Source organism: Telopea speciosissima, chromosome 3, assembly GCF_018873765.1.
Source record: "Telopea speciosissima isolate NSW1024214 ecotype Mountain lineage chromosome 3, Tspe_v1, whole genome shotgun sequence".
In the NCBI taxonomy this organism is placed as follows: domain Eukaryota; kingdom Viridiplantae; phylum Streptophyta; class Magnoliopsida; order Proteales; family Proteaceae; genus Telopea; species Telopea speciosissima.
The window spans coordinates 33848209-33870092 of NC_057918.1; the positions used below are offsets into that span (position 1 = coordinate 33848209).

A 21884-nucleotide genomic window follows, 5' to 3' on the forward strand; every position below is an offset into this window, starting at 1 on the left:
CATTGTTCTTAAATGAAAGAACTCTAATTGGATTTGCTTAGCTCAATGCTTGTTACTATATTTTCTTTATGGGCGCACATTCTCTGTCCAACAGTGCAGTCTGCTCCCAGACCTTAGTTAGTAAGTTTGGGAATGGCAATTGAACGGGAACGGATACGTACGGCAATTAAACGGACTAGACGGTAATAATACTTTTCAAAAATCCGGCTTCATAAAACGCATACGGTAATAATACGGTACGCATTTAATACGGGTATAATACGACATAGACGGCAATAATACTTTTAAAAAAACGGACATATATTCATTATATAACATGCATTCACCACCTAATAAACAAAATAATATCATGATTTTATGAACTAAAATAAACACAATAATATAATATGCTATATAACATCTCTAAGATTATCATTTAATATACCAAAATATCAATAATCTACAAGAAATGAATGTAGATTGTCTGAAAATGAGATGAGCAAGTTGATTACCTTATCATTAAATCATTCTTCCAACATTGCATTTCTTTTTATCTACAATGAGATAACCATATATTTTTAACCAGATATGTTCTTGTGAAGGGGGATGAGTTCCCACTAATTAACCAACACAAGACAAGAGGGAGAGTTCCAGATATAGATCTCCACTATACACATTAGCTACAAGAGACAGAAAAACAAGAATAAAATAGAATAGAGATTGAGCCGTTCTCGCCAATATCACACCAGATTCATTTGCTTCACTACCACCATCAAAGTTCAAAGACCAGAGAAACAAGAGGAGAGTACAAGACTTAAGTGCCGCGTTGTGGGTCCCAAAGAAATAACCAAATCCATCTCTATCGTCAATAAAAGCTCGCGCATATGCCAAGCGAAAGTAGAAAAAGATCCAAAAACACAAAAAGTGTCCGAACACACTCTCTCTCCCTCTCTCTTTCTTTATTTTCCCAAAAATTAAAATTTTCTTCTCCACCGACCTTTCTGCAATCTTCACATAGCTGAGGATTAGAGATCTTGAGCTGCCCAAAGCATTGCAGAGCTTCAGTTCTTGGTCTTTGAACTTGGTGATTTTTGGTTTGATTAGCAAACAATAGGAACTAAAGAAAGGGATACTAACCGAACAACAGTGGAAGAAGGAGAAACGTCGCCGCTGTCGCCGCCGTTGCCGTTGCAGCTACCGTCGCCATTGCCGTCTCCGCTGACGCTACCGCTGCCGTCGCTGACGAAGCTTTGTTGAACGGAGATGGGGAGGATGATTGGAGATGGAGGGCAGCTATTGTTGCCTGCTACGGCTGGATGTTCAACGCAAATCGAAAGGGACGAAAGGGAAAGTGAAATCGTTTCCCTAAATTCTAATCTTTTGGGTTTTTTTTTTTTTTTAAAAAAAAAAATGTATAAATCGTATAATATGCGTATTATACGAGTATAATACTCGATCAATTAAAAAACACATTTTTTTTATCAAAATACGGAAAAATATGGGGACGGAAGTATTATACGTTCAAAAATTTGGGTACGCATATTATACGCGTATTTACTAACTAAGGCCCAGACACATGGGGTGGAATTTTGGGCATTCAGAGGGGCAGGCCGGTTATTTCGCCCATCCCCAATGTGTCTGGGCACACCTTGTGCCCACGGGTGCAGAACCGTTTCTTTATTATATATTTTTCTCTTTTCATTCCTTTTCTATACCTCCAAAAAAATTGTCCAAGCACTCAAAATGCCGTGATATTTCTGCCACATGAGCATAGCTGATTTGGTTGGATAGAGAGGTTCTGACCCAATCAGCCATGTCTAAAATTTTTGTGGGCAGCGGGCGATTACATGGCCCAATTAAGTTTTTTTTTTGACTTTTTATTTTTTTAATGGTTCAAATGCTTTCGAAGCTTTTTTTTTTTACGTTTTGAACAATTCTCCCGAGCCCTTAACTAGGTTTGAAAATGAAAACAGATCCTCATAATTCGGTACCCCAAACTACAATTAATTTCACATTATAAATACCCCTCTCCTCTTGCCTATGAAAACACAACAGCTAAGAGAGCAAGAAAGAAAAATAAATTAAAAATCCACAAAAAGAGAGAGAGAGAGAGATAAATAGAGAAAAAAAACCAGTTTCAAATCTTTTATCGTCTTGCCTGATACATAGAGAAAAAAAACCAGTTTCAATTCTTTTATCGTCTTGCCTTTCCAAGTTAATTTTAAAAGACAAAATTAAGATGGCAAAGTTAGCGAACTATGCTATTGTTTTGGCATTGCTGTCCTTATTGTTGCTCAACTCGGCTTACGCAGCTGATGTTTCAGATACCACCTTACCTGCAGGCAAGGGCAAGGGCCTTCGCGATGCTGTAGGCAACACTGGCGAAGCTGTAGCGGACGGAACACAATCAGCCACTAAAAAAGTAGGCGGCTGGTTCAGGTCAGTTTTATCGTCTTTCCTGCCCCATCATCATGACTTTTCAGCTACCTCTCAGATCATTCTGAGTTTGGATTTTCTACCCACCCCACCCCCTGATGGGAAAATTATCTCCTCCTTCCCCAGTGCCTGTAATAAGGGGGGTAGACCCTACTGGGCAGAGTGTTCGGACAAGGGTAGGGTGGTCATTGTGCCCCCTTATTATAGGCATTTGGGGAATTGGGTCGGGCAGAGAACTGGAGGGTACATAGATCCCCCCGTGATGAGGACCAATGAAGTGGAACTTCACAACATCTGACATGGGGATCAAGAAGTTAGATGGGTGGATCGAGATTCTATTTCATTGGCCTCCGATCCCCATGTGGGGTGGTGGCACCCCACGTGGATAGAGGATTTAAACTCGTTCAGCTCTCCCCCTCCCCAGCCCTAATTAATCTCTCTCAGTTATTTTATGATTTAGTATTCCAATCAAAACTTAAATTGGGACTGAATATATATTTGTTTTTGTCTTTCAGTGGCTTTTTTGGTGGAGAGAAAAAACCATAAGCAACATTGAAGGAAATCATGCCTAGAAGTTCAAAGGGCGTCTGTCACCTTAATGTTTTTAATTGGGCCTGCTTAAGTTTGTTTGACTATTATTTTTATTTTTATTTAATTAGTAATTCATAAGTTTTTCAAAACTTGGATACAACCTCTCATGCATAGCAGTGGGTAACGCTGCATACATTTGCCCGTCCCAGACCCTGCAATAGTGGGAGTCTCATGAACTGGGTTGCTTTTTTTCCCGCAAAAGATGCGATTTTAATTCTTGTAATTATAAGTCAATATAATAAAAAGTTTCTTTCATTCTCTTAATTATTTGTATCCATAAATAAGCATTTAATAAAAATAAATAAAAAACTAAGCATTTCTTGTAAGGATTGAGAACCTTTGCACCACCATTGACCTTCATAAAATACACATAACAAAAACCAAACAAAGAAAGGAAATATAATGAAAGTTTATCACCCAAGATGAAGAGAGAATTTATTCATCCACAGTAGGGTGCAGGCTCCCAATTGGTTTGTGCCTTTAGTTCAATTAAAAGGAAGACAACTTTTTCTCAGTTGGTTGGTGACTTGGTGCCTTGATAGTAGAATGCAAACTCACAGGATGTCACAACTTGGACTCTCTCTCTCTCTCTCTCTCTCTCTCTTTGCTATAATTAAAGTCCAATTGGGTTGTTAGATGGGTGGACCCAAAAAAAGGGTTAATTATAGGATCAGATTCTCTCTTCATCAAGGTGATTTGGTGATTTACCAAGAAAAAAAAAAGGTGATTTGGTGGTATGATTGAAATCACAAAACAATTAATGAGTCTCATCATTAGCTCCCACATCCCCTATTAACGAAGGTCTCAAGTACCCTTCTTGAGTTCAATTAAAGGATCATATTTCGTGGCTGAAGAGATTCCTTCTTGACTATGGGTGAAAAAAAAAAGTCAATTAAAACAAACGATACAAAGTAGTCTTGATGGTCGGGATTTGAATGAATATAGCAATTCGATTCAAGAATATGTATGGATTGATAAATCTCCAACAATTTGATTTTAACGTTGAAACAATCAATGAAAACTCAATGTATGTAAATGATCATTTCACATGTATACTCAATAAATGTGCATGATAATGAAACCTTTGATAATGACATAATGATATGATACTTTCAAATTATTTTGAAAACCTTTTTATACTCTTACCTTAAAGAACTTTTAAAAATAAGTTAAAGGGCAATTAAAAGAAGGTGTCAAGTTCTAACTTCTAAATCCACTTATAGATGTGTCATTCAAACACTCTCTTATTTATATAATGGGAAACTTGTTTTAACCAAGATCGGTAACAGACTTACAGTAAGATTGCAACCTTGCTTTTTTTGCCCCTTGTCTTATTCCCAAAGGTTATATAATATAGTATTTAATGCAGGGGTAAAAAGGAATTTTTAAAAATTTAAAAATCATTTATTACAACATTTAATGCAGTTCTTGAGTAAAATTATAAATTTACCCTCATTGAAAAAATTACATTGAATGTTTTTGAGAATAAAACAAGAGGCATAAGAATAGGTTATAACTTGTTAGTTCACCACTTTGGTGACAATTTATTCTCTTGTATAAACAGACTTGAAAATAACAATAAAACATATAGAAAAATTTCTATTTAAATGTTTAAGCATATAAGATAAATTTGGATTATTCAAGATGGGTGAAAAATTTGTACGCATAGGTGTTATACTCATTGGCAAGCAAGTGTTGATGGTGTAGCATCAAGGGAAGGATTAGCTCATCAAAGAGTGCTGAGAAGGAAAATATAAAGCTAAAGCAAGTGTGGTGCTACAATGAAGAATTGTGTGACTTTCTTCATCCAGCAGATTTCCTCTGCCTCTCCTAGAACTTAACTAAGTCCTATTTTGACCTTGCCGATGCTATTGTTAATTTTACTTCTGTTAGCTTTAAATGGTGTCCATATGACCATCTTTATCATAGGGCTAAGTTGTTGGCTCATTGCACTCTGGTGGAAAATGCAATTTCCTTTGTTTAGTTTTTTATATATATTTTTAGTTCATAAAAAAAAATAAAAATAAAAAATAAAAATAAAAAAACCAAGAGTGCCAGTTGGGTCCTAGTGTCAGTATTGTGGTGAAGAGAGAATTTAGCTCTCATTCTGTTAATTAACTTGTCCATTTGCATGACCTCTCTCTCTCTCTCTCTCTCTCTCTCTCTCTCTCTCTCTACGCAAAAGACGACACTTGCATTTGCACGTGAGAGTTTACTAGTATATATATATATAGGGAAAAAGTTCTCTGTCCGGGAGTGTGGCCTACGCCAGCACTCCCATGTGTCTATCTCTCTCCTCCCAATGTGAAAAGACACATCTGTCCCCTTGTTTTAAGGAGGAGAGAGATAGACACATGGGAGTGCTGGCATAGGCCACACTCCCGTACAGAAAACTGCTTCCCATATATATATATATGAGTTCGATAAAGCAACCTGATAAAATGCCGAATCTAACCAAAATTGAAACTAACCAAAACCAAACTTCTACTTAATGGTTTGGTTTTGAATTGGCCCATTATCAACACAAACAACTTACAACCCTAAGTAGATGAGTAGTCAAACAGAGATGGTAGATCAAATATTTGGGTGTCAAGGAAGAGAGATGAAAATGAATGAGTCGAATGACCATGAGTGGGTAGACGAAGGTTATAGGTATCAATATTGATCTTGGTAGATACTAATACCGATATGATATAGTTCAGGCCGTATCAAGCATAGATTCAAAAATGACCACTTTCTAGTGATACAACCGATTCTATCAGTATCATATTGGTAGTCTCTAGTGATGCTGATACATATAGGCCGATACGTCGATACAATATAAATAATTAAAACCATGTGTCATATTCTTGTTTTTCCAGTATTTCTCTTTGCTTAGTGTTGACACTTGATAGAATTAGATAAAACTTATAGAGAAAGTTTTCTTTCATCCATGGTCAAGGAGAATCCCTTGACCAAGGAGTTCGGATGGTTTGCAAAAGATATTAGGGAACAATGGAGGTATTATTGACTTCGTACTCGTATAGTAATAATGGTAGAACATTTTTTTTTTTTTTTGGTGTGCTAAGTATGAATTTATTCATTTGAACGAGTGAAACATATGAGATCAGAATTACACAATTCCTGAGTCCATGGATTGGAATATGGTCACACTATCCTACCCGTCAAGGATAGAGCCTTCCGTACCAAAGAGTCAGCCGAGTTGTTACACACTTTGGAGGTAAATTGAAAATGACAATGTTGAAAATAGGAGGCTAACTGGATAATGTCATTTACTAGCGGCTCGAGATCATAGTTGGCTGAGTGATAGTTCTTGTTCATAGTAGAGATTATGTTCAAGCAGTCTGACTCAACCTCCAAGTCTTCAATTCCTTCGAATAAAGCTTGTAATAATCCACTACGGATTACCATAGCCTCTCCCACAGTGAAACTTGGCATGTGTATAATATCCTGGTGGAGGTGGCTTCTAAGAGTTTTGTTTCAGTCTTTTCTCTGATTGTGGTAATGGAGTTTGGCTCATTGCGAAGTTAAACTCAGAGGTAGCTAGGAGAGCTTGGTGGATTACCTCAGTTGTGGTCTTTGTTTTTCCCTAGAACACAAATTCATTTCAGGCAAGCCATATGCTCTATAATAAGAAGCTGCATAGGTTCATATTCTTCTTCCACTTGTTTTATCGCGTTTAGATAGGGAGTCCCATCCCATAATCCACTGCTTGATCGATACATTAGAGGTCCTTGGGATTGTGTACAAGAGGGGACTGCCAAACCAAACTGTTCTAGCGAAGTTGAATGATAAAAAAATATGATCAATAGACTCCAATGGGGCATTGCATCTGAGGCACTGAGAATCCATAGGGATACGCCACGGGATAAAGTTGCTCCAGTAGCCACTCCGCCTGCACAAACTTTCCACATGAAATTACAAATCTTGGGCAATGTAGGGCAATACCATATATTTCTATATAATCTAGTCGAGTTATCATGCTCAACATTCGACATTCCATCATTGAGATTGCAAAGCATATCGTATGCCGATTTAACACTAAAAATTCCATTCTTGACAGCTCCCCCAATTGTAGAACATTTATAACCTTAGATGGATGTACTTTCCCTTCACCCCCAATGCAAAAGAAAACTTTTCAAAACTTTAAATTTGCTACATTAGTAATGGAGTGTAGGTCCCACCAAAGTATCGGGTCGTGCTTCAACTATATGTGCTTCGTAGTTAAAAAAAAATGGGAAAGAGATCGATGTCTGAGCCTCTATAGCTTGCACGCACGCGCCAATGGGATTGTGCAAGCAAACATTGCCTTGGGCGGGATTTCCGCCTTTCCATGGGGGTAGCGTGGTACTTTTTGCACACTTTTGTGTCTAGGCGCAGGAGTCACATGGGCCACGTGACCAAGTAGCATTATTTTCCCCAAAAAAATATTTCTCTTTCCTTAAAGTTTATAATAACACTTCTTTTATTACACTTGGGGAAAGGTTTAATGCATGGTCATGGTCACACATGGCAATCGAACCATTTGTCAAATAAGGAGAGGTGGGTTTGGTCATTTTGACCCCTATTATCCTCATTCGACATTTTGTATGAGATTGTGTATGATACACGATCATGCACACAACCTTTGATTCAAAATAAAATTTCACGATAATTAAAAGTTAGGGGAAAAGAACACTGCCTGATCGCGTGGCTGACATGGCTCCTGCATGCGTCTAGACACAAAAGTGCGTGAAAGTACCATGCTGCCCCCATGAAAAGACGAAAACCCTCCCAAGATGATGCTTACACGCGTTCTCATTGGCTAATGCGCATGTGCAGGCTCTAGAGGCCAAGGCGGCGTTCTCTTTCTCTAAAAGTTATTAGAAACCTTGCCAAAAACTACTAGTAGGTCAAGGTCTCATAAAACGTGTTTTGTGATCCCGTAACTTGTAGTATCATAGGATTTGACCCGAGCTATATTAGCCAGACCATGTTGTGAGTCAAACTAAACAAACGAAAAAAATCCCGGTCCACCAGCCTCAATTTCTTTATTTTTAATTTTTAGGCAATGCAGCTGCCATGCACCTGGCAGCCAATGAGAGCACATGGTGACATCTCGGGGAAGGGATTTTCCTTTTATGCAATCCAGATCGTCTACGGCCTGCCTGCCCGTAGCGGCCAGAGCGGCGCACTGATGAGGCGTGGCACAATGACCGCCTTACCCCTGCCTCAGCGCCTTGCCTGAGCAGGGGTAAGGTGGTCATTACACCTCACCCCATTAGTGTGCTGCTATGGCCGCTACGGGCAGCAGACCGTAGACGATCACGATATCCTTTTATGAGGGTGGGGCGGTCATTTCGCCCCACTGTTCCCCCCAAACAGAGAACATTTTCCCTTTTAATTTTTTCTTTCCCAAGTCTCAATTAAACGCATACTAGAACAGTAAACGTGTAAAATTACAAATTGAACGCAATTCTTCTTAATTTCTTTCAGAAGTCTGTGTGTGCAGAGAAAGTGAAAGTTGAGGCACAGAGAAGAACAGAAAAAAGTGATTCAATATGGAAAGTATCGGAGCATCCACAATTTCTTGCTCATTTTTATTAATTTCGTCCCATTAATCCATTATAGGTTGTGTGCTATTTCTTTGGTTTGATCTTTCGTTTTTTATGCAGGTTTGCTTGGCATGTTTATTGCCGCTCTTCCTCGTTCCCATCGTAAATGTCTTGCCCCTCCTATTCGATTTTATCATGGTAAGAGTTCCCTTGCGCTTTTTGCTGGTTTTTGCATCTGAGTTAATGATTATAATTCATCCTTTTCAGTTCTACCCCCTCCTTTTGATGCGTTTCGAACTATTATGCTTCTAGCGTCTTCTGTAACTTCTAACCTAATATTGTGCTTCTATATTTATTTGTTTGATTTTTTTTTTTTTTCCATTTTTTGTAGGGCAAAGTGTATAAGCTTTTTGGTTGGGAGTACAGGAAGCCGGAAAGGGCTCCACCTGCTTGTCCATACAAACCCGCTGCTTCCAAGGTCACCAAAGTAAGTCTACTTTTCAAATTACTCCTTCCATAGCATCATTCCCTTTTGACTTGTCTGCTTCTGCCATTCATACAACCTATGATCTTCAGAGCTTCACCTAGAAAATATTTGCTTTGCTGCGAGCTTCAAACTGTTACCCATGAAAAAGCTATCTGCCATCAACTATTTTTAATGTTGGAAATATAATGAACCGTTCACATAGAGTACAACTCTTTTTGATATTGGGCTGGGTAAGCAGATGGGAATTTGTATGTGTCCTGATGGGCAGAATCACAGTGGGCAATATTCTAGATGGAGATTTGATGTGATGGAGGAGGGGAAGCTTTATTCATTCTATATGAATTTGAGTTTGTGTAAAAGATGTTTATTAATGGAAGGGAGCTTGAACTGAGATATAAAACTGATGGTATCAAAGGCATTGGTACAATGGGGTGTCGGTTTCAGGGATACTATTGCAATTTTAATCATACATGTATTTTTTTTTTTTTTGGTTTTTTCATTTTCTCTTCTGGCGACACCTTAATCCTAGTGAAATTTTATATATTAGATGACATTATTTAATGAAGCATTCTTGACATCTAGTTTATATGAAGTCCATTCTATGTTAGCTTGAAGGAGATCAGAGAAGTTAGGTGTCCACACCACCACATCAATTTGCATTTAAAGATGTGCTACTACACTATCCTTGTGAATTACTTATCCTATGAAGTCTGCAAACTGCTTTGATCTGCTATAAGGGGAAGTCACATTCTCCAACTTACTATGAGTTTTGTTCACCAGAAATTAGCAAGTCAGTTGGACCTGCTTTGATGCCACTAATTTTCAATCTCGTTGGACTGGAAAAATGTGGATAAAAGAGACTCAGTTTTAAATGAGGGATCGCTTTCCACCCTGGTAATAGTTGTAATGCTAGCCTGACCAGTATGTTTGATTCTATTTGCTGAATGCTTTCGGAACTCTATAATGCTCTAGTGATTAGCGAAACCATAATACATTCTTCACCTTTTTTTTTCTTTGATTGAAAAGAGGTGCTCATTTGGGGCTCATAGAAAGATTGGAGTACCACTTCCACCCATGGTACAAGATTTTCGCAACATTTCGCGAAACCAACCGAAATATTTCAGTTTTGCAGGCTGTCGAAATGAAACATCTTGCGATACTGAAGAATTGCAATGTTTTAACCGAAATTTCACAGTTTCAACGAAATTTTGACAATGTTTTGGTCAAAACCTTTGTATAAAAATGCATGGTTTTGATCAAAATTTTGCAGTTTCGATGAAATTTTGGCCATGTTTCGCTAGTTTCGACTCCGCAGAGGAAAACTTCCTAGAAACCTCAGTTTTTGTGATTTTTGTGGCCAAATCAATCCCATATCTTTGTAATGAACAATGAATAACATTTGATAATTATGAAATGATTTCTAATTTTATGTTTATTCATTCCTAAAGCATATTTTAGTTGTTTTAATTGAATTATGTGTGTTCTTGTACTAAATTTTGTGTATACAACTTAGTTTAATGTATTGCGTACACTACCAACCTAGGGTTCATGGCTAAACTGCCATTTTGTATGTGTTTTTTTACAATCTAAGGGCTTCACTATGTTTAAAGGGCCTAAAATAGGGTTCCCTATAAGTTTTGGGAACTAATTTGGCCATTTGGGCCTTAAGACACTGAAGCCAGCACCAGGTTTCGACCGAAATTTTGAGGTTTCGAGCCTGGTCGAAAGCAGCTTGAAGCCAAAACCTTGAACCTTGCTTTCACCATTGGAGATGAGAAATTTGTGTAGCGTAGAATCATCAAAGAAAACATGTCATCGATCAGCCAACATATTATCTGCCATTACTCTTGCTTTTCATGCATGTATACCAGCACCAGGTTTTGACTGAAGTTTCACAGTTACGAGCCTGTTCGAAACCAAGCTTGAAGTTGAAACCTTGAACCTTGCTTCCACCATTGGAGATGTGAACTTTGTGTAGCGTAGAATCATCAAAGAGAAAATGTCATCGATCAACTAACATATTATCTGGCCATTACTCTTGCTTTTCACGCATGAATATGTGTAGCTTTCAATGCATTGTACTGGTCGTGAATCCCAAGGTCTTTGTTGCAGCAGAATCTTGTGGGTTTTGAGCACTTAAACAAAGTTTCATAGGCTTTTGAAGCCTTGGCTCCTATTATCTGAGGAATCATTGAAAGTGTGTTCTTATCTAGGAATAAGTTGCATTTATAGTTCATTTTCTAAGTGCAATCAATAACTTTCCCATTTAATTATTCAGATCAGTCAGACTGTTTTGGACTGCCGAATGTTGACTGCCAGGCCAGAATCGTCTAATATCTAGTCCAATTTCTAGTATAAAGTATTTTATTAGGAGGCTGAGGATGTGATTACTTTTATAATGCAAGTGCGTGGGAAGGTGTTGATTTAGATTCATCACCGAAATAGGCTTGTTTTATTAGGAAAAAGTCTAGGGTTGGGTTCTATACATGTTGGGCCTTTGATCCCATGGGTTTTCTATGTAATAAGCCACTTTTATGGGCCTAAATATGGGTAATTAGGTTGCATACGGGATTCCTTAGTTTTATTTTTATGTAATTAGTGGTCATGTGATTACTTAAGTGATCAAGTGACTTGGTTAAGTGGTCATGTGACTATTTAAGTTGGGCTGGATTAGGACTCTATAAGTCCAGCCACGTTTTGAATCTATTTCCTTTGTTATTTCACTTTCCTAGTCAGTTTAGGTTACCTAATAGGTTAAGGGTTAAGCCTTTCCTTTTTAGTGTAGGAGTCTATTTTTGAGTCTTTTATATCAGGTTGTAAATGGGGCAAGTATTGAACACGAATTTGATATTAATGAAAGGCTTTTGCTGCTCTTCTTCTCCACTGAAGATTTTTGTCTTATGTTTGATCAAGGCTGGTGGGATCGGTGTTTGATCCGATTGACACCTTGCGGTCGAAATCTTGGGTGGTTCGTTTGAAGGAATCGGTATTCGGTCCTATTGACACCTTGCGGTGGGAAGCCCGGGTGGTTTGTTTTTACTCTCTTGGTTCTCTATTGGTGTTCTATATTCAAGTTCTGGTTTTTATTCAAGTTTTACAATCAAGAAAGCTGCTGCCAAGGAAATTCTGCAATTAAAGTAAGTTTGAATCATCCCCAGCCCCTACCATTCTTCTTGTAACCTTTAATACACCTAAACCCTAAATTCCCCCTTTTCTTTTCAATTTTTCCCAAGACCTAAATCCATCACAGAGCTAATCAGCCGTCCAAACCCTTCCATATTCGGATCGAATTCTCCCCTCACCCATTGGGAAACTCGATCCAAGTCTGGTCCAGTTTTGACCACTCTAAACCCTAGATTCCATCTTCTTCCTCTTTTCAAAAACCCGAACCCCTAACTCTAACCTTGCTGCGATTCATTCCAGCATACTTCCCTCCATTAAAACTTAACGTAGCCTTCACCGATAGACTTCCCTACATCAACTTGACCTAACCCTACCATCAATGTGACCTAGCCAAATTACCCAGTTCATAGCAGATCCTGGTTATTGGGTTCTAGTTGGTCTCCTACCATTCTAGAACTACATTAGGTGTGTAGGTCAACCAAGGAAGTAGCAGATTCTCATTGTCAACATGTTGTATTTGAAGTTGGAGATTTTGTTTGTGCTGTTTTGATTGAAGATGAGTGCCTGTTTGTGTGAACAAGAAGATGCATGAAGAAAGATAGTGCTATGTGAGATTCTAAATATCAATGACAATACTTATCCGTTGAAGTTATCTAGTTACATCAAAACATCAGATGTCTTCAACATTCAACCCCCCATCCCATATAGAGGTGATCCTACTGATGAGGAAGTGGAGCATTGGATGACGAGTTTTTCCCCACCAGGAGGGACTGATGTGGTCCTGAAGCTGGCCGAACAGTTTATGGAGGCACAGGACCACTCTAAGCAAGCCAAATCTGATCGTTAGGTGGTTTGGCAACTTTGGGGCTACATACAACCTGCTGTACATAGCTCTATTTCTTGTTCCATAGTCTTTAATATTTAATTTTAGGACAAGGGATCGCTGGTTGGCATGACCACAGTGAGGGAGGCCTTTTGGAGACGATATCATGAGTCTGAGGGGCATTTCTGTCAGTTCGTATACAGTGGGCACTAGATTTAATCCATCTACGGGGTCTGTTGATATCCTATCGCTAGTCGGCGGACCAACGAACTTTTGTCTTTAATTTTATCTATATTTTGTCTTTAATTTTATCTATCTTTTATTTTTTATTAAATATTATCTTTCAAGATATAATATTATAACATTTAGATGGTTGAAATTTTAAATTAGTAGGATTTTGTTCTTTTCATGTAATACACTTGCTCATTATAGGACATATTTGCCAATTATTGAAATTATCACCCTGATTGACTAATTGTAAAATTGGCTTTGGTCCTAAAGGTTTTAATCATAATTTGCTACTTGTGCTTCTTCTCTACTGCTGGCTCCTGTTGTGATTGATCTAGCAGCTGTGTTTTTATCTGCAATTGGAATTTTTCTGTTACTAGCCATAACTCCATCATTGGGAGTCATAACTAACTCGTCTAGTTGCAGAAGGGCTCTTAGGTCATGTAGCTTACAGAAGGTAGTATAAAAGTGTTCATTATTTAACACTTCAATCCTTTGCTTCATCCACTTATTTCTAACCTTCATTATCCCCATCTCATCAGATAAGAAGGCTAATGTTAAAATAGTTTCATGTTTTAACACTTAACCCTCAATTCTCTAATTTCTCCTTCTTGTAACTTTCATTGTCAGTCAACACTCAACAGATGTTGCTGAGAAACTAGACACTTGTATCTATAGAACATTATCATCTAAAAGATCCAAGGGAGATGGGGAATTGGAAGAGAAGATATTTGTCCTTATGAGTGAGAATTACTTCGTAGTTCGTTCGAAGAAGCCCTTGCTAATCAAACTATTTACTGCCTGTCCTTATTTTTTTGCCAGTGGCCTTAATGAAGAAAAGTAAGAGGTCACTAATGGATTTCTTGTGGTAAGGGAGGTATCAGAAGAGAAATACTATGCTGTGAAGTGGTAGATATTGTGGACACCTATGAAATTATGTGGAATGAATGTGAAAAGTTTGATGCAGATGAATCCTATGTCATTTGGAAAGTGGTTTTGGCATTTTAACAGAGTATAAGAAGCATTGTGTAGAAAAATAGTTGGGGTGGAATTGGAATCCAAAAGAGTTACTTCGTTGTATAGATCGTATTTGATGAAATCTCAAGATGAACTTTTGTCTGAGGACTTCCCTCGTAGTATAAAACCAGGGGCTGATAAAGATGTGGTAAGATTATCCGTGTGCTTTGGGGAATTGTGAATTTTTCCCTCGATGCTATCTACTAATCTCAAGCAAAGATTTGTTTGATACCCATTGTGTGTTGCCTACATAGTTCGATGTGGAACTTGTTTCCTAATTAGTAGATTTGCTATCTACTAATCTCAAGCAAATTGTTTCATGTGGAACTTGTTTCCTAGAAGAGCTCCGAATGAAAGAGAGATTGGGAAATTTCTCTTGCTATTATTCCTTTAAATCTTATTTCCTGTCCTTCCAAGAATACCCCTCCCATCATACGTGGTATTTCCCTTGCTGTATTTGTTTTTTGTTGTTAGCTTGCTTTCTGTCATTGAAAGTTTTGCCATCCCCTTGACTATTTGAATTGTGTGTTATCCGAGAGGATCCATTGCGAAACCGAATAGGGTTTCCGAACGCTGGGATCGCCACCAATTTGGAGAGTCTGTCCATATCTTCACCATGGTGGCCAATAGTTAGATTCTCCAACAGATCAACTCCTATAAAGGTGAAACCAATAAAAAAATTGACACCCTCACTGAATGTGTTGATACCCTCACCCCAGCTGTCAGTTCCCTCCATACTATGATGACATCCATGCGAGCTTCTATTGACTGACTGGTGGTAATGTAGAAGCTAGTTCCGCTGAGAACCAACTCTATGGTAGGATTGATGTATGATAGTGGTACCAATTGAGTGGTGGTTTCAGCAGTAGCTAATCACACTTGATTGAGTATTAAAACAGGTAGCAGATCTCACCCACAGAACTCAATCGGAATAAAAAAAGAAAATAGATAGAAAGATAGGATAGGTTGGATCGAGCCTCTCACTCTCTCCTGGGCCTCTCACCCACTCATAGGTCTCTCACCTCACTGCATCTCACTGGACCATGATCAAACTGACCAAAACTCATATTTTCTCAATCTTGTTGGGTTCCCTGCCCTGCCCCATGCTCTTTTTTTATAATAAAACCAAATTACAACCTAAGACAGCTTCTAGAAATTAAATCCCCTCTAATCGATTACAAGATAAAACTCAAATAAAATAGGAAATCCTAGATAGCTTCTAATTCTGATTACATAAACGTAAACCTATTAACTAACAAAGACTTCTACGTAAATAACAAATCTTTTCTAAAATCTAGGACTAATGGAACTGTCAAATCTTCCTCCATGCATTGGTAATTAATCTTCAAAGTTATCTCCATCCTGCTAGCATTAGACCCACACGAAATCTGGAACCGATCTCCCTAGAAAATAACCTATGCAAGTCCATATTGGGCTTCTCAAGTCCTTCTTACCGCAAGCTATTTCTTCCCCAAAAAGATCTCACTGCTGGACGAAATCTGGAAATTATCTCCTTAATCAGCAAAATCAAGGGCTAAATATATCTGTGAAATGAAGTTTTTTTCTTTAATGCTGGTTGACCCCTGTTATATGGGCAGAATATTGGTTTGAACATGTTCGATTGATGGGCTTGAATAAAACCAGAATATGGCCCAAATTTCATACCCAATTTGGAGCACCATTGATGTACCAATATACTGCATCAGGTGGCTTCTGATAAAGGAAAGGGTCCTATGCAATCTGGGGATTCTTCTAACTGCATCCCACAGGGTCCGTTTCATGGTACACCACCATCACCACCACCATGTGGAGTTAGTCGATATGTTGGGCTGAGATGAGTGAAGTCATGAACCAGAGATTCTTGCCTACCGACTACAAGCAGTAATGAGTGAAGCTATGAACCGAAGATTCTGGCCTAACTACTGACAGCGTATGCACCTCAGGTTTGCATAGTTGAGACAAGAAAGCATGACAGTTGAGGAGTACGTCGCCAGAGTCTACTGTTTTTCTACTCAATCTGATTTTGAGTAGGATGACGAGGTATTGGTGGCATAGTTCCGTAATAGTTTGCACCCTCAGATCATTGTTGTAGTAGCATCTAGTCGATTGCATACAATGGAGGACGTTGTACAAGTGGCATATCAGGTAGAAGAAAGTCTGAAGCAGCCATACCCTCGGAAGACTTTTACAGATACTTTCTCCAAGGGTGTTAGTCTTAGTCAGTGACAATCTTCTCCACTGGGAAAGTCATTCAGCAGGCCATAGGTTAGAGGTTCATCTGTGGCACCTTTGAGGCCAAACTGCCCTTATTCTCTACCTCGGCATGGTTCCGATTGACCTCCTATGAAGCCACGAGCTGAGCTATAGTGGTTTTCATACAAAGGGTTCAGACACGTTTCTGCTCAGTGTCCTAATCGTTTGGTTGCTTACATTGATAAGGAAGAATTTATGGTTACTGCTTCGGAAGAGAAACAAAGGAACAACCTAGTACTTCTGGATTCAGAGTGCGATCGTGAACCTAGTGAAGTCAATGACAACGATAATGATGGAGAGCCGCAACATTGTTACGTTCTTCGTCCACTTTGTCTACACACAAGGTTTCTGACGAGGATGATTGGTGCCAAACAAGTTTTCCAAATCATAGTAAGATGCAACAACTGTCTGTCCAACATGGTAATCGGCGATGGTAGTTGCACCAATGTCATCTTTGAAGACGCTGTTCGCAAACTCAGTTTAAAGATAGAGCCTCACCCTAACTGCTACAAAGTTGCGCGGGTGAACAACACTAATCTTAAGATAAACAATCAATGTTTGCTCACGTACTCTATTTTCAGGTTGGTCAATAAAGTGCAATGTGATGTCCTACCTTTAAAGGTATGTCACATCCTCTTTGGGCGTCCGTGGTTGTTTGATAAGTAGGCTCAACATTATGATTATGAAAACACGTACTCCTTCAAACACGGTGGATTCAAAATGAAGTTCTTCCCAGCTAAGGACCTTCAGACAATCAAGCTTCAGAGAACACTAGGATCTTTTCTCCTCCATCGTTTTAAGTCAAACGGTCTCCTCAGTCCTTGTCCAAACTTGATGGAGTTGAATTCTTTTCAGAGGAGGAGAATTGATGCAGTAGCACTAAGGGTTGAAGTAGTTTAGTTAGTCTTTGTCTTTATTTCATGTTTTGAGTTGGATACTTAGGAATAGGCTAGTTCAGTTCTAGAGTTGGAATAGGAAATATAGTTTGATTTTTCATTAGTTTCAGTTTTACATTTCAATTAGGACTGTTTGATTTCTGTCTGTTTATACCTTGTATTCCAACAATGGAAGTACAGATTTGGAAATAGATTTTTGTTGGTTGCTCTATGTGAATATGTGGTTATGTATTTTCCTCTTCACCCCTGCAAATCTGAGTTTCTTCTCAGATTTTCCCCTCTTCCCTACCTGGCCCTCCACCAATCATGTTAGCAAGGTATCATTCCATAACAAGAATTGTTGATTTTGGAGAGCCAGATGGGAGTTTCACCACATGAAGTCTATATAGAGGTCCCTATTTGATTTTTCATGGAAGCTAAAGAAGAATTAATGCTACTGTGTTGCTGGCTTGGTTCTTGATCCCATATCTCACGAAGTTGGCATTCTAGGCCCTATTGTTGCTTAGAGATCTATGGTTGTAATTAAATAGAGCTATTTAATTTGTCATCATCTTGTGAAATTGCACTTCTTTTAAAACCCTACTTTCTATCTTTACTTTAACCACCCTTTGGGAAAACCTCAAGGCTTAGCCCCGTGGCCTCATACCAACCAAACTGTTCAGTTTCAGTTTGTAAGCCTCACCATCATTTTTCATTAAAACACTCCTAAACCCACTCCTATACAGGCAAGCCAGCTGATAATACTTTTTTCCTCTATTCCAAAACCCCTGAGATTTTACTAGCTTAAAATTTAGATCCAGACTCCAAACTTTACCCTAACACTAATTCTTTAATTGAGAATCCTGATTCTCTCAACCTTGGTTTTCTTGTGAAATTTCTTTTACCCTTAAGTTCATGCACCAATTCTGGTGTTCAAAGCTCGAGTCATTCTTCATCACCTTCTACCACAAGTTGTTCCATAATGTGGAATATTTTACAATCCCTATGGGGAGGCTGAATACCTTTGCTTAGTTAGGGTACTCAAAGTCAGAGTACCTGTACATGTTGGTATTCACAAGGGAGTGAGGTCATTAAATTTTTTTTATTGAATCTGATAAGTGCATGTCTTTCCAGGAGGTGTTCCCAAAGATGCGGACACTTAATATGGTGCATAATATCATAGTTGTCAAGGCGTCCAGGTGCCTTGGTCGCCTTGATTTTTTACCCTCTCCAATGCCTTGGGTCACCTAGACACAGTGACAACCATGGTGCATATTGTTCATTCTTTATGATTTTATTTTAGGCAAAAGTTCATTAGGACAGTTGGTTTGGGCCACCTGACTGTTGGAATAAGTTGTACACCTTATGGATTACCAATGTGTCAAATTTTCAGACTAAAATTCAATCAAATACCTAACCATGTATGTCCATGTGTCCTTGTATTTTCAGCTGTCCATATATGTCTGTCCATACACCCTCTTTGTAGTCCCTAGATTTTCAAAGCTTTACTTTGCCACTTGGCTAACTCTGTTTGGGCTGAAACTCAGCATGTAAGCAATGGACCTTAGGGTCTACTTTTCCATAAAATTTTGGCCTCTTTGGGTCTGCCATGTAGCTGACATTTAGGTCGTCTGGACAAGTTTACAAGGACGGCCCGTCCTGGATGACTTTGTGCCTTTTTTATTTTTATTTTTAACCATGTCATAAAGATGTATTAGATTAGAAAAGCCTCATTGGCATACAGTTGTAAAGACTATTTGCTATTAACCTTAGACTAGGGCATCCTTGATGCAGATCAATTCTTGGGCTTATAGCCGCCGGAATTACAAATGGAGTGGTCCATAAGGCCAACCAGCCTTGGCTGGGTGTTTTTGGCTCACTCAAAGGCAAATCGTGGGACTGTTTAGATAGCTTGGACTGCAAGCTGTCTTTGGTCAAAGCTTATTTTGTTTCCTTTTTTATTTTCAGATTTGTTTCTTTTTATGTTAGCCTTTTATTCCTTAGTCTTGACAATGTAATTGCTCAGGGGCTTCTGGTTTGATTCCTTTTTGAACCCTTTCTATTTCCTGTTTTGGAAAGCTGTATCTATAAAAGCAAGGGGACCTTAGAGTCCTCCCATGATTTTAATGAAGAAAAAGCTTGTTTGCTTTGTGCAATGAGATCCAGTGAGAGACCTTTTGGGTGTGATAACCCTTGGCTGAGATAGTCGTTATCCCTTCCCCTTCTTCTCCAATCGATACTTGTTTCTCCCCTATCTTGAGTTCTGACTTTCTGGCCATCTGAGACCCAACCGAGCACCCCTTGAAAGCTGCTGATTATCATTGACGATTCATAAAGTGTTGTGCAGTTGCTACTGCCTTTGGTTGCTGATTAGAGAAGTCATTCAAGCACTTGCAGTTCTGGTTTTTGAAGGTTCATTGAAGAAACCTTGAACTCCATCGTTCTCCCTGTTCAGCCATCAGATTCTGCCCATCTTTTAGGGGTAGAATCCCTCCAACAGGGAACCCCATTCGACTGACATGTTGGCCTACTCTGAGGCCTGGATTGGAAGATATAATTAATCTCCAGTTTTGTGACCTAATTCAAGGTTCTGCAGAATTCCAGATTCAGTCATCTTTCTGATCTGGATTTTTGGAGGTTGGTTCCCCTCACCAAGGATGACCTTCAATGGTGATTTCTTCCATATACATTCACTGCTACTGTGGGTTCTTGAATACCACTTAATTTTCTGATTTTAGTCCTATTCTTGACCTGCGATAAGGTAATATGGGCTGTACCTATTGTCTATTTTGCTGGGGTTATTTATTATATGTGCTGGGTATTGTTGGGAGTTCTAAGGTTTGTCAACACCTATTGTTAACTACTATTGAGTATACATTCTCATATTGATATCAGATCTGAACCAGTACTTATTTATGGTTGATTCTGTGATCCTATCTGGGATTATATCTGGGATTAGGTTAGTTGTGACCTAGCTTTACATTAATCCTGCCTATGACTGCAAAAGTGAACAAGAGAAAAGAAAAACGAATTCGCCAGTGTGGAGTGATATGGTGAAACTGGAGTTATTAAAACGTAATGGATACAGCCTTAATTAGAATGGAGTTGTGCTGCAGCAGAACAGGATTTGTACAGCCAATCCCAAGCAATTGGGGGTAACCGTTAGTGATTTGCATTGATACTATCACTCAAGTGCAATCAGAGGTTCTGTCTGTGCTTTGTGGTGGTTGATTTCAATTATGTTGCTGACTTGATGGTATTTGTCCATCTGCCTACCTTACTGGACAAAATAATTGTCAAATGTCCAAATAATAATAGTAAATTCTTTAGTAATTCAAAGGCATAAAGTGCCATAGACATGATATGAGCCTATATGTCTATTTTGCAGACCATTGGCTAAGTGTAATTATCATAATTTTCTGAAGAGTATTCTGATAATTTTGGTTAAGTTGTTGAAATTGGAAGTCCAATGGGTGCGTCACTCTAGACTTACTGATATCAATTTTTGTGAAAACATTTGAAGAGAGGTAGAGTGTCCTGAGGATATTTGCAAACTTGGCAATGAGATGTAATTTATGGAGGGTGAGTGATGCACTGATGCACTGATGCACTTCTGTAATGGTCAAAAGCTGGACCTTGACCATGATCCCCTTAAGCATATTTACCTTTTTTTTAAATAGTTTTGGTTTGCTATAGGCATCAATGGTTCTTTATAAAAGATTGATGCCACCATACCCTCAATTGTCCATTTTAAAATGTAGCATATATTTTGATGTCAGGATTCTATATTCATCAGCTGATACTTTTTGTGGTGGGTTGTTCCTGTAGCCGGGAAAGTAAACCTAATGTGAGAGCCAGGCAACAGCCCTTCCCTTGCAACATTTCCTTTTCCACCATATATGCACTTGTAGTTTCGTGCTCCCCCTACTACCAGTTTTTAGACATGCAGTGGCCTAGGTCCTGAACATTACTTAAAGATGAAATGCAAGTGTCTTCAAGCAAGAGAACTTAACGTGTCTCTTGTTATGTGCAGGTAGGGGAAGAAATCGGAACACAACCTCTTGACCAGACACTGGGAACAGATCATAATAAGCATGACTGAGAATGCAACTCCAATCATTAAAATTATATACTTTATGCCTTCCAATATTTTCCTAACTCTGTGCTGCATAGTGCAACTTTTCTGTCATTCGTTTGGGTACAAGAGAGCTTTGAGACAGTAATAAGATAAGGTTTAATTCTATGATTCTGGTGATTTTGGTCAGAGTAACAAAGGAACACATTTTTTAAAGAGTCCAAACACTACTTGTTTGCTGGAAATATAAATGGAAACAGTTGTGCCAGAGACAGGAGACTTCCTAAAATAACAGCTACCATGGATATCTATCTGATGAAGAGTGCAGCATCCATGTTCACCCTCTCTAGCTATCACTACTGAGTTCATGACCTGTAGCCAAGGCTGAGTATAGAGACCCTTCACCATATACCTCACCAGCAAAATGCATGATGCATCACTTTGAACGGCTCAGATCATAGAT

The 21884-nt window shown here is 38.7% G+C and overlaps 1 protein-coding gene across 2 annotated transcripts; it reads left to right on the top strand.

Annotated features, from left to right (window-relative positions):
* The first annotated feature begins 6387 nt into the window (after window positions 1-6387).
* Window positions 6388-21691, top strand: LOC122654621. 2 transcript variants are annotated; one of them, XM_043848790.1, is made up of 5 exons: window positions 6388-6392; window positions 8091-8096; window positions 8661-8738; window positions 8932-9027; window positions 21380-21691. In XM_043848790.1, the coding sequence occupies exons 2-5, from the start codon at window positions 8094-8096 to the stop codon at window positions 21446-21448; spliced, it is 246 nt and encodes an 81-aa protein (XP_043704725.1). In that variant the 5' UTR covers window positions 6388-6392; window positions 8091-8093; the 3' UTR covers window positions 21449-21691. The 2 variants fall into 2 exon arrangements, with proteins under 2 accessions (XP_043704725.1, XP_043704724.1); XM_043848789.1 differs by lacking the exons at window positions 6388-6392; window positions 8091-8096 and adding an exon at window positions 8430-8549.
* Window positions 21692-21884: the final 193 nt, after the last annotated feature.

Coding starts and splice junctions, on each gene's coding strand:
- LOC122654621 (XM_043848790.1), top strand. Junction 8,739..8,931: donor TCCTATTCGATTTTATCATG/GTAAGAGTTCCC, acceptor CATTTTTTGTAG/GGCAAAGTGTATAAGCTTTT. Junction 9,028..21,379: donor CTGCTTCCAAGGTCACCAAA/GTAAGTCTACTT, acceptor TGTTATGTGCAG/GTAGGGGAAGAAATCGGAAC.